Source organism: Bidens hawaiensis, unplaced genomic scaffold (assembly GCF_021521415.1).
Source record: "Bidens hawaiensis isolate Kalapana, Puna unplaced genomic scaffold, B.hawaiensis_p1.1 tig00032462_1, whole genome shotgun sequence".
Classification (NCBI taxonomy): Eukaryota; Viridiplantae; Streptophyta; class Magnoliopsida; order Asterales; family Asteraceae; genus Bidens; species Bidens hawaiensis.
The window spans coordinates 14,139-26,807 of NW_027505252.1; the positions used below are offsets into that span (position 1 = coordinate 14,139).

The 12,669-nt window shown below is 31.9% G+C and overlaps 1 protein-coding gene across 1 annotated transcript; it reads right to left on the reverse strand.

Moving 5' to 3' along the window:
* Positions 1-10,096: 10,096 nt before the first annotated feature.
* Positions 10,097-12,438, reverse strand: LOC143611870 (uncharacterized). The gene is made up of 3 exons (XM_077085989.1): positions 12,320-12,438; positions 12,075-12,150; positions 10,097-11,256 (listed from the first exon to the last, which is right to left on the reverse strand). The coding sequence occupies exons 1-3, from the start codon at positions 12,356-12,358 to the stop codon at positions 10,211-10,213; spliced, it is 1,161 nt and encodes a 386-aa protein (XP_076942104.1). The 5' UTR covers positions 12,359-12,438; the 3' UTR covers positions 10,097-10,210.
* Between the last annotated feature and the right edge of the window lie 231 nt (positions 12,439-12,669).

Below are 12,669 nucleotides of genomic sequence, written 5' to 3' on the forward strand. Positions count from 1 at the left end.
TTACCCTGACCACTTTACCAAATTACCAATGAATTCCATTATGGACTGAAGTAGCAAAAAAAAAAAAAAAAAAAAAAAAAAACTGAATTAATTAAACATAAAATTGACAAATTTCAAACTTTGGACTGAAGTAGCAAAAGTATCAAACTACAGGGACGAAACTGACCATTAACTAAATATAAATAGGAGAAAGACAATAATACCCCTAAATCTAACGGCATAGTTGGATGCCGTTAGACGGGGGGGACGTAATTGGCTAATGTTTAAAACTATAAGGACTAAATTGACAAAATTTTAAACTTTGGATTGAAGTGGCGAAAGTAGCAAATCACAGGGACGAAAATGGCTGTTAACTCTTAAAATAAATCCGTAACTTTCAAAACTCATATGTATGGCTTTAGTTAATATATATTAAACTAAAACTATAATGCAATTATAACGTGGAATGCAAAGAAACAAAAGAACCTAATATAATATAAAACTATAAAACGTGATTTATACCATTCATATCCTAAAGACTTTGAATATTGTACTTACGATGTAATTATCTTATAAACTAGTCAAAACTGTGGAAGGAGTCTCATTAGGATGTTTCCATGACGGTGAGTCAACGTAAATGGAGGGAACACGCATGAAGCATCTTAGCATATTAGCAAGTTCACTGATTGTAGGGTCAACTTGGCATTGGCTCATCAACGCGGACAACTTGAATTTAATCGGTATCGGTTAAGTTCGTAAGGGCTATGAAAATAAACCTGAAAAAGGATTGCATCGGCGCTCGTATAATTTATGATAATAAAATACTTATAACAAACTGTTGTTAGCTAATAAAACACGTACGGTACCTGAACAAAACCAAACATTAAATTTGACAACTCCTAATTAAATACAACAAAATAGCATATTAAAAAGAACAAAATAAAACTTGTGCGTTGTGTTTGCAAACTGGCGTGAATTCATTGGTTTTTGGTAAGGGCTCCGAAACTAAACAAAAAAAAATTTTGGTAATGGCCACGTACAACAAGTTAGCATATTTAAAACAAAACGGGAAAAAGAAAATTTGCGTGATGGCGGAGAATTGATGAGAAATTGGTCGGTATCGAAGGTGTCGATCTAAAGTCGTAAACATAAATTAGTTAGCCTTAAAAATACCACAAAGAAAATTAAAACAAAAAAATCTGCGTGTTGCGACGGCAAATTGACGCAAATTCGATCCACGACAACAGTATCAGTCCTAAATCAAAACATAAAGTAGTAAGCCTTAAGAAAATAAAACAAACAGATTTAAAAAAAAAAAAAACAAAAAACTTGCTCGTTACGACGGTAAATTGATGTGAATTTTGTCGTTGAACTTGATCGATGTCGGCCCTTTCAAACATTAAATTCGTAAACATAAATTAGTAGGTCCTAAAATAATAACACTAAAAAAAACTAAAACAAAAGGTAATAACAAAACTCGCGTGTTGCGGCTAATGGTCGGGGTATATTTCATTTATTATATCATATTAACTAGTTCGTTTTAGTTTTAATATTGTGTACGTGAACGTTGATACTTCAAGTCTGTTTATGTGTTTCAGGTCTTTGGACGTTTGGATGCTTATTGATGCTATTCACAAGCTTGGAATGATGATTTAGAAGGTAGAATTGAGTGGCACGCATCCCAATGCAGATTATAAGAAAATGCCAAGAAATCCCAGTCATGAAAGACCTTCGCGTTACACGAAGAAGCCGGAAGTGAGCCCGACTATTTTGTCTTTCCCGCCACACGAGGGACCATGAGATAAACATTTCGCGCTACACGATGGGGGCCAAAAACGGGAAAAATAACTAAACTATATTAAAACACTTTTCAGTCCCTATTGGAGATATATTTCATTCCAGTAGTTGTAGAAGAACTCTTACATCAACTATTCGGTTGTGTTCATCAGCATTTAGGATAATATTCTTATGTCATTGATCCGATAATCGTTAGTCATTGCATAATAGCTGGTCTTCGTAATATCAAATTGGTAATTGAGTAGATTGCGTTTAGTTGTGTCAACAATTCGGATATGGTTTCGTTTGTCATCACAACCAAACTACTAGGTCTAGTAATTAATGCGCAATCGGCTTTATAGAATCTGCGATTAGTTCGTTATCTCATTATCTGAACCTGAAGTGAATCACTCGTTTCTCACAGTTGTTTAAAAAATCTAAAAGTAATCGTGTTGCTTTCTAAACATATTTCTAAACTGCTAGACGTCGTTGCCGCCTAGTTAAATAATTTAAGTCATGAGTCAAACTTGTATTTTTCTTTGATTTCCTGAGGAGACGACTTTACTTACTCGTACTAGTTATAGATATTTAAAATAATAAAATTTTCACGAAATTGATCGGTAGCAACGATCTCGGACCTAAATCGTAAACATAAGTTTATACTAACAAAATAACAAACGAAATTAAAACAAAGGATAAGTATAAAATAAAAATTAGAAAAAAAACTTGATGTGACCCAACATAATGTGGCAATTTGGACCAAACAAACGATTATAACACACTTTGACGTCGCCACAGCGAAGAGTCTAAGAGCATTCACAATCCATCGTCTTTACAAACTTGTAATATTAGCTATCAAATCAGTTTAAGCACCATTTAAAAGCACATATTTCTTCTTCAGAAAATCCATAAAACATCCACTTTGAATCAGAAGTAGAGTTAGAGCTTTCTTGAGCGCTCTACAAAAATCAATTCAAATTAAAACTCAATAAAAGTAATTGACATTTAATTATTACATTTAATTTAGAATATATTGGTGTTGTGGTAATTTTGATCTATTATTTGGTATGAAATTTAATGTCTCCTATATTTAGTTGTATACTATAAGCTATACTGCATATGCCAAAGCCGGTATGATGATAAAAGCACTTAAAAATATATGAAAAATAGAAACTTCAATTACATTAAAAGCTTAACCAACAACCACCAATATATGACTCTTTATTTAACTCTTCACAATCAACCATCTTCATTTTCTTCAATTCCCATGTCACAAATCGCAACCAAATTATGTTGGGTTGATGTAAACACCGATGGCATCTAGGTAGTCGCTGCTACGGCCAAAGAAACCTCCAAATTTTGCCTTTGAAATGGGCACCGAGAAATGAGTCCCGTTCTCGGTACCAAATGGTCCAAACTTGTTGACATCTGTCGAAAATGATAGCGACGTCACAACTACCTTAGAGTCAAACCATCCAATTGTCCCGCTGACACAGTTCAACTCCTCTACATCAATGTCAATGTTGATCTGACACCAAAAAAATAATATTACTGATATAACAAGTTGAAAGAGGTGTAACAGATTGGAAAGTAAAAGTATATTGAGGGGTTATAATATGTTTAACACAAATTTTAAGATATTAACCATGGAGGCCATTTTCCATGGGGCCCCACAATTTTATTTTATATATAAATTTTTTAACTAGTTTTTTTATATATATTTTTTAATTAAAAAACAAATTTTAGGGGCATGTTTTTTTACTCGTCCGGACCATCTATTTTTGATGACTCTCGTATACGAACAAAAGTAATACCTCGGTGCAATCGCCACCATAACCACCAAACTTTGGTGAATGGTGAATGTCACCGTCGTCATCTTGGCTAGCGAAGCTGATGGCGTCGATGCATTCACCATGGTTGATTATTATCTTAGTAATCTTTCCTTCGGCTTTGTAGGACCAGTTTTGCCCATCCGAGCTTCCCCACGGTCCAATCAACGCAAACTTTTTCTGTGACAATGATTTCGAAATCAAGAAATGATCGGTTAAAGATAAATATCAAAAAAGAACATGAAATAAATAGAAAAAAAATACTATACCATTTTGAGAAGTCAAGGTGACAATTGTGAAATGTGAATTGTTGTGTGTAATGAGAAGTATATATAGACAGATAGTTGAGTGGAACATTTAATATGATGATATCTTATATAACTGTTTATATTTTTTATTATTACATATAAAGTATATAAGTATGAAAAGTGTGTGAATTTGGAAATGTGTGAAGAGTGATGTAGATGTCAAATGGTGTGAGGATGAACACACGGTGCATGCAAGTATCCAACCAATTAGAGTCCCTCACACCGACCACCATTTTTTTATTTTTTCACAATAATTAGTAACGGACCCAAAAAACTGAAAAAGGGAATTCTATTGTCCTTTTTTCCTACACTTTAATGTGTATTACCATGATAATAATTTTACTCATATATTATTTTCTTTATAACTTGTATAGTTTTATATAATTTCGAATATACCATCAGGACATCTTTTTTTATTTATATATATGTTGACGTAATTTTTTTTAAATCATTTAGGGTCAAATTTTATTGAATATTTCAATATTAATTTAACACGGATCAGTTTGAAAAAAAATTATGTCGGTCCGTAGATAAAGAAACACGCCTCAATGGTGTATTCAAAACTATATAAAACTTTATATATTAAAAGTTATAAAAGAAAACAAAATATAGGTAAAATTAGTTATGATATTATAATATTAAAAAAACAAAGAAGAAGTTAATACATCTTTGACCATGTGTTTGTATGCCTAATACATCTTTGACTATATATTTGAAGGTTTAACACATCGTTGACTATATGTTTGGAGGCCTAACATATCGTTGACTATATGTTAACTAATTTGTTGTCTGGACTACCTAATACATCAACGGCGATGCGTTAAATGAGGGACAATATGAAAACAATATTTTAAGAAGACAAATTTAAAATCTATCACCAAGACAATTTTGAGAATTTTCCCCGTAACGACAACTTGTTGCAATCTTAAAATTATGAGCAAAATAAAGTGTTGGGTGGGGTGGGGGGAGGGGGGCTAATCATGACCAAGAATGATAATGCACCATTCACTATTTATTTATTTTCTTTCCAATTTATATTTACATATAAAATATATGGAGTGATATTTTTAGGTAAGTTTAAAAAACTCCTTCCTTTACGGGGATTATAGATCTCTTTTTTTAAAGCTCGTAAAGTGAGAACATTGGTTCAGCAATAACCAAGTTGATCCAATCCTCAAGGGGAGAGAGGTATGTATCCCGGGACTATACTTGGACTTGCTCGGGGACTGATTGGTTCCTCGTTCCCAGCAAGCCTATCTTTCTACTTATCTATAGTTGTAGGTCTTTCGCTTTGGGTTATCTGCTTTCTCCTCGTTCTTGGGACTTGCTTTAAGACTGTTTTTTTAATCCTCTATTCCTTGTTAGTTCCTCGATTCATTATGTGGCTCAGAATCCATCATTAGCTAAACAATTGTTTGGTTATTACATTTTGGGCTTTGCTCTAATAGCGGGACACTTCGACGGCTAAGAAGCAAGGACAACAGTACTGAGATACGAATATGCTTCTCCTCGCTTTCTCCTATCGCTTCGCTCTAGTTACTATGTACCTTTAGATGGATAAACTTCTAAGAAAAAGGCTAGCTTAGGTAAGATATAAGGAAATCCCGAGAGGTAAGTGAAAGGCATGACTAAGGATTTCTCCCCCAAACAGTATGAGAGCCTTTCAACTCATACTGCTCACACTCCTAGATCTTCATGATAACTCCTCGACTAAAGTGTGAGCTGGGGCCGCTCCGAAAAGGGAGGCATGCTTAAATAAGTAATGAACTTTCAACAACGTTAACAACACAACTGCCAATCTACAATCAAACTTTTCATTGGGTCGAAATATGATTGTCGATGGTTAAACCAAGACTCATTTAGCTACTTCAGCTCGTTGTAATCCTTATATAAATAGAAAAGTTTATCAGAGCTTGCATTCGATGTCGTTGGTTCATTTTTTCACCACTGATAGCAAGAGAGCTCCAGCATCGGATCTCATGTTCTCTACTGCACTCCTAAATTGGGTTCTTTTCACATTTCCCGCACAGTACTTGCACATTATCGTTCATTGCAGAATGCAATGCAAAATCTTTTCAAAGTGTTATAAATAGGGAAGGTGCGCTACAACTAACATAACAGCTTCTTCCTTGCACCCATAAGAATCCAATTGTGGCCTTTGGATGTTGTCGTGCTTCAGCGGGAGTTGTTACCATGGGATCCATAATAGCGAGCATTGTAACTGATACCCGAGAGTTTACTATCTAGTTTTTTCTGATTACGAAATGCTTACGCTTAGCAAATAGACAAGGACATCTTGTCAAAAGAAAAAAGTGAGCAGTGACTCTATCGAAATCTATAAAACTCGACTGGAACTCACGATTTAATGCGTCTTGTTTTGGGGTTGGTATTCAAAAGTCTCATAGATTGGTTGAAAACCCTAATGTTATTACATAGGAATACAAAAAATATTGTGTGACCAGTTGATCATGCACCCCTATAGAATGGATCCTATACGGTACATATTCAATTCTATGTGATAGTTATTCTACATAAACACACAGACTTTTTTAGAAAAGGGGGGGGGGGGGTGGGGGTGATTTTGCTAGGGTTCGATCCTCAAATACCCTCTTATAATAATTCCGCTTCACCCCTTACACTTTAACCTTAAGGATCCAAAAACAACATAAATAATCATTCCTTTATTCTTTACTTCAATCGAAAACTTGGTATGTTACAATAGAGGAATTTTATATTTATGAACAATTTAGAACATGTGTGACGTTATTAATAATGTAAGTCAAAACTATGTCGCGTAAACACTATCTAGGCAATAATTTCATTATCACTTTCACATAAAGTGGTGTTATGGTTTTTGAGTTTGCTAAGATGAAGATGAAGAAAATAAACGAGAAACAAAGATTATGTGTGTTTTATCTATTTTAGTTTTGTTACATGGGCTTTTGTAAGTTATGTTGTGGCCCAACTAAAATGCTAAAAAAATAAAAAATTATTTACTAAAAATGCAGTTTGGGCTTAAAAGTCTAACTAAACACCAAAATTTCAGCTTTATTGGAGACATTAGCAATTTAGCATCCATCATCATTACGCGAATTTACATAAAATATAAAAAATTTCTTTACCATAATTTATTTATTATTTTGTTCAGTTTAGTATTAAAAAGACAAGCATTTTACTTGATTGTTGCGGCCGAGCGACTTAAACTCATTACATATGAAAAGGACATCGTGTATTGCGGCAGAAAGTCAAACGGTATTTGTTTAATTTCTTTACGGTAAAAGTTTATGACAAAAATTTCATTACGAAAGTTGATGCGCCAAAACGTAAAAATGTAAGTTGAAAGGGTGCATGGCTCATTACCAAAGTTGTGTGCCAAATCTATATATGTGAAATTAAAGTTGATGGGCTAAAAACTATATATATGAAACGAAAGTTGAGTCAAAATGTAAATATATTAAAGTTGTGTGGCAAATGACAAAGAAACTAAAACTTATAAGTTGGGTTTTAAATATATATAAAATATATTTGTTTTCGTTACTGTTTATATTTTATTTAATTACTTTATCATGTCAATATTTAACTTATTAATTAACTTTTTAGCATACTTTAAAAAAAATCTCAACAAATATCGGGCGGTAAATATGTCTAGCCTACATTTAGCAACTTAAAATCGGTTAAGTGATTTATATCAACTAGTAAAAAAAACGTATTTTATATAACGTTGTGTATGTAAGATATTTCATTATGACCCCTGGTCATAAAGTCTCGTTCCATCAGCTGTTCACGATATTCATTATACAAAACCATGAGAAGATCCATTGTGTTTGTATGTATCCCTTCTAGGATTGTTTAGCAACTACTTGTTGTAAATCTCGTTAAACTTTATCACTTTTAGCTGAACAACCCTCTATTTTGACATGAACGTGTCGAGGTTTTGATGCTCTCCTCATAGCCATGTGAAACTATTCAAGAATACAACACAAAAAGTGTTGTGATATTTTGACTAGTACCTAAAAAATAATAAAAAAATGTTAGTAACAACAAAAACTATAATAAAATGTTAATAATAAAGTTTTAATCAAAATTATTACCAGTGTTTAGAGTTTAGACTATTGCATACGTCAACCTAAGCCTCCCAACATTAAGGCACGTTCTATAGTCGCTCATTTTTAATAAAATAAAGTAGATACACGAAAAAATAAACAATAAAAATTTTAAAACATTTGTTTCTTTAAGGCTAAGAGTTTAAATCTCACATGCAAAAAAAAATTAAAATAAAAATCTTTAAATTATTTGGTATCTTAAAAAATTAAAATATAAAGGGTTTTCCTTACGATAATTGATGGCAACTTTAAGTTGAGAAATCACACATTTTACAATTATAAGATCAAAACTTTTTGGTCTTTCCACTTCAAGAGCATGAGGGTGATGGATCTTATATTTTTAAGTTTGAAACCAGATTTAAAAGGATTTCGTTGGTGGATATTTTCCCTGATAGTGTGAAAGGTGAGTTAGACATTGAACGTCAAAATCAATATTGACGATCAACATCCCGTCTCAAGAAGACTTACTAATTAAACGTATTTGAGATAGTTCCAAAATAAAATCAAAACCACATGTTTAGTTAAATTTATTACATTGAACTATATAATATAACACATACAAGAAAAATATATAAATTCCAAAGAATAATGCAACTATTACTATTCAACGTCTCTATTTCCAAATCACTGACAATTTAAAATATTTTAAACCAACACCAGATTCACTTAAGATTTAAGAAAGTCAAACTATGCCAACCAATCACCATGAGTCTTGGTGGTCAATGGTGGTAGTCAGCACGTGATTCGGGCGTGCTTATCCCTCAACGGCCATATTTTCAGAATATGTGTTACTATCACATGTCCTGTAACTTATTTATTTATATTTATTAACAAGAACAAATTAAATTTTAAAAATTCCAACATAAATTTTGAAATCCCTTATTAAATATCATAAAACCATTACATATACCGAGAAAAAATATAATACAATAATTGTTTTAACGTATATTTGTTACATGAATATTTATATTCATGAAATCACATCACAATATCTCAAAATCGTCAATACATATCCGATTAGTCATTGGTTCACCGAAATAAACAGTTTTGGATCGTTAATCGATCAACTTTTACTTTTCTTCACGAAAACCATTTTTTAGCGTTTTAAGTTTTGGCTGAGCGTCTTAGTTTTTTGCCTGAGCGTTTAAGTATTTTTGTCTTTGAGCGTTTTTATTTTTGACTTTTAGCGCGTTGCATACCTATTATACGTTAAACAATTATTGTATAGTAACTTTACCCTACATATAGATACATAAAGTACAACCTTGTCATGACTCAAAGCACAAGATCATATATATATTTATTAACAACAAACAAGAACAAATTAAATTTTGAAATACCAACATTAAATTTTGAAATCCCTTGTGAATATCATAAAACCATTACATACAAATAATTGTACAACATTGTCATGAGTACTCAAGCACAAGACCACAAGTGCATAAAACCATTTCAAATACTAAGTATAATTATCTTAATTACATAAATAATAATATTTTGATGTTTTAACTTTGAAGTTTAAAAAGTGATACTTTATTCTTGAGTAGGAGAATAATGCACATTAAAGACGTAAAGGATGTGCCATGAGACTAGACGTTTAAAAAGTAAGAGCTTATTTAAGCAAGACGCACGTTATAAATATACCGTTTTTACGGTTTCAAACATGTTTTAGGTTGGTTTAGTGCTACTTTAGATTGATTGAATAACAATTTTGGACATTTCACACCAAATTTAGTTGTTCATACAAGAATTACATATTTTACCGTAATCTGCCTGGAAATTTGGTGACTAACTTAGACAAACTTTAGGCCATGGACACAACGATTGTCGTGGTTAAGCTAAGAAATATACAGCCTCAAATACATAAATTTTGGACGGATCGACCGTAGTTAACCTAGGAAATCATATATTAAACTTTGTTCGGATAGCGTAATTCAAAAATGATGCGACTGAGTAAATAAAAACAAATACAATTTATCAAGGAAAACGAACAATACCAAACTAACAATAATATTTAAAAATGTATGTTTTGTTTGTCACAATCCACATACTTGAAACATTACAACTAGCTTTTACACCATAACATACCTTCAATTTGATTACCAAAAGATTCACCATTACATAGTTAAAAACAAAAATAAAATAAACACTTCATTCATTCACACAACATACTTGCAGAAACATTAAATATTTTGGTTCCACTTGTACCCATTCCTCACATAACTGAACAACTGCTTGTGTTCTCATCACTAAACATATATGCAGCCTGATTCTCACCACCACTGCCACCGACACCGCCACCATTGTAATGATAGTGGTAGTTTTGAGGATACTCATGGTACCTTTGAGGGACATGATTGTAATTATAATAGTAACCAGTAGCCGGTGGAGTGATCGGAGTCCTATTGTACATCATCTGAGGCTGCCTGTTCTGCATATTCATCATCATTGACGCAGCCGAGTTGTTATTGTACATCGGTCCTCCATTGTTCATATTATGCATATTATTCATCATCATGGCCGCAGCCGCTTGTGATGATGGATTATTATTATTATTATTATAACCAAAACCACCCGTCGCCATCGGTGGTACTCCCACATTACCCCGGTTGAACCCGGGCCCCACATTACCAAAACCACCACCTACACCACCACCGACACCGAAACCACCAAGATTAATGTTACCACCACCAAAATTAATATTACCACCACCACCACCACCATTATTATTATTAACCCTCTTCCCATTTCCATTCACATTTCCATTAATATTTGGCTTTCCGAGATTCGCATTAACCGAGTTTCTTGAACCATTAGCAGCAGCAACATGTTGTTGCAGCTGCTGTTGCTGTTGTCTCAACATTGCCATTTGATTTGCTTTTTGAGTCAATAACCTCAATTCTTCTTCATGTAACTCATCATCTTCATCATCATCATCATCAAAAAAATCATCATCATCATCATCATTATCATCATCATCTTCATCATCATCCATTAAAGTTTGAAACTTTTGTTGTTTTTTCAAGGCTTCAAGATCTTTCAAGAAATCTTGTTTCTGGGATTTGTCTTTCTTGTCGTCTTTCAAACAAGAAGCCTTTTGACTTTGATGGTTTTGATGGTTTTGACTTTGGGTTGACTTGTTTGACCAAAGCTCAGCATGTTTACCAGCTCTAACCAGTTTCTTGATCAAAGTTGCAGAGTCTAGACTTCCTGAAACTGTTACTTTTTGCTGATCTGCATCTATGTTCACTTGGTATACACCTAACATTTATTTATAAAAAAATAATTATAAAAAAAATAAATATAGAGGCATCATGATCATACTATCAATCTATCATCATACCAATCTATATAATGTTTGAAAAATATATTCTTTTGGTCAACAAAAATGCTTATTAATTAACATCTTTGAATAAAGATTAGATCTTTATTCTTTAATGATGGGAAATAAAATAAAAAATGGAAAATATTTGAGGATAAATTATTACATTTTACAAAATGGATAATAAATCTTGGAAAATGTTTGGTTTTTAGGGGAAAGGTATAGCAAAAAATTAAACTAAACAAGATATTCATAATAACTTATCATTATTTACATTTTACAACCCATTTTATCTTCATGAAAATAAGTTAATAACTAGACAAAATGCATAAAAATCTTGGAAAATGGTTGGTTTATTAAAGGTATAGCAAAAAATTGAAGTAAACAAGACATTCATTATTAAAAAAAATCATTATTTACATTTTACAAGCCATTTTTGCTTAGAATTTAGAATTACCAAAAACCCATAACACAAAATACCACCACTTCCCAAATCCCAAAAAAAAAAGTCATTTTGAAAGTTAAAACTCACTAAGTTTCAAAATAAAATCACAAGAGAATGTTAACTTTTTTACACTAAAAATGTTGTTACTTTATGCATATATCAACATGCATACCATTTTATCTACAACAAGAAAACATTCATGTCATTTTGAGACCAAAAAGTTGTCTCTTTGACTTTAAAAGTCAAACAAAGACTTTTTATTTATTTTTTTAATAAAGAAACACCATATTAAAAGAGAGAGAGAGAGTGCACCATCAATTTTCTGCAGGATTTTCTTCACTTTGTGTTTGCAACCATCACAATGTAAATTCACTCTGAGAACACAAGTCTAAAGTGGACAAAAGAAAACAATATTAAACAAGAACTGTGACAATGTATAGCAAGAAACACAACATTTTTTGTTGATGTTTTTGTTCTAGTTTTTAACAGAAACAGATAATTATGTTCTTGTCTTGTTTTTTTATATAAAAACAAATTATAAAAAAAAAAAGATTCACCTGGATCTTGAGGAGCTTAAAGTCTTCATCTTTAGTCATTTCTAGTGTTTGGATCTGGCAGAAAAGTGTAACAAATGGAGTTTATTAGTTCTTTTCTTTCTTCAGTTATAAGCTAAAAAGTGAAAGCTCCAAAATCCTAGGTTATAAGCAATATAATATTTTTTATATTTAAAATAATTTTGGGTCTAATATTATATTATTTTTTGGGCAAACGTGGTTATTATTTTATTGCTTCAATTATTTAAACAAATAACAAATATTTGTTTTTATTTTTTTATTATTTTTATCAGTTTTGTAAGTTGTAACAGATAATAGGTATATTTGTAATTTTGTATTGTATATGATAACTA

Bases quoted from the DNA above. Each gene is read 5' to 3' on its own strand.
- LOC143611870 (XM_077085989.1), bottom strand. From the start codon at position 12,358: ATGACTAAAGATGAAGACTTTAAGCTCCTCAAGATCCAG. The intron at 12,151-12,319 runs GTGAATCTTTTT...TGTCCACTTTAG, and splicing joins TTAAGCTCCTCAAGATCCAG to ACTTGTGTTCTCAGAGTGAA. The intron at 11,257-12,074 runs GTGCACTCTCTC...AATAAATGTTAG, and splicing joins AATCCTGCAGAAAATTGATG to GTGTATACCAAGTGAACATA.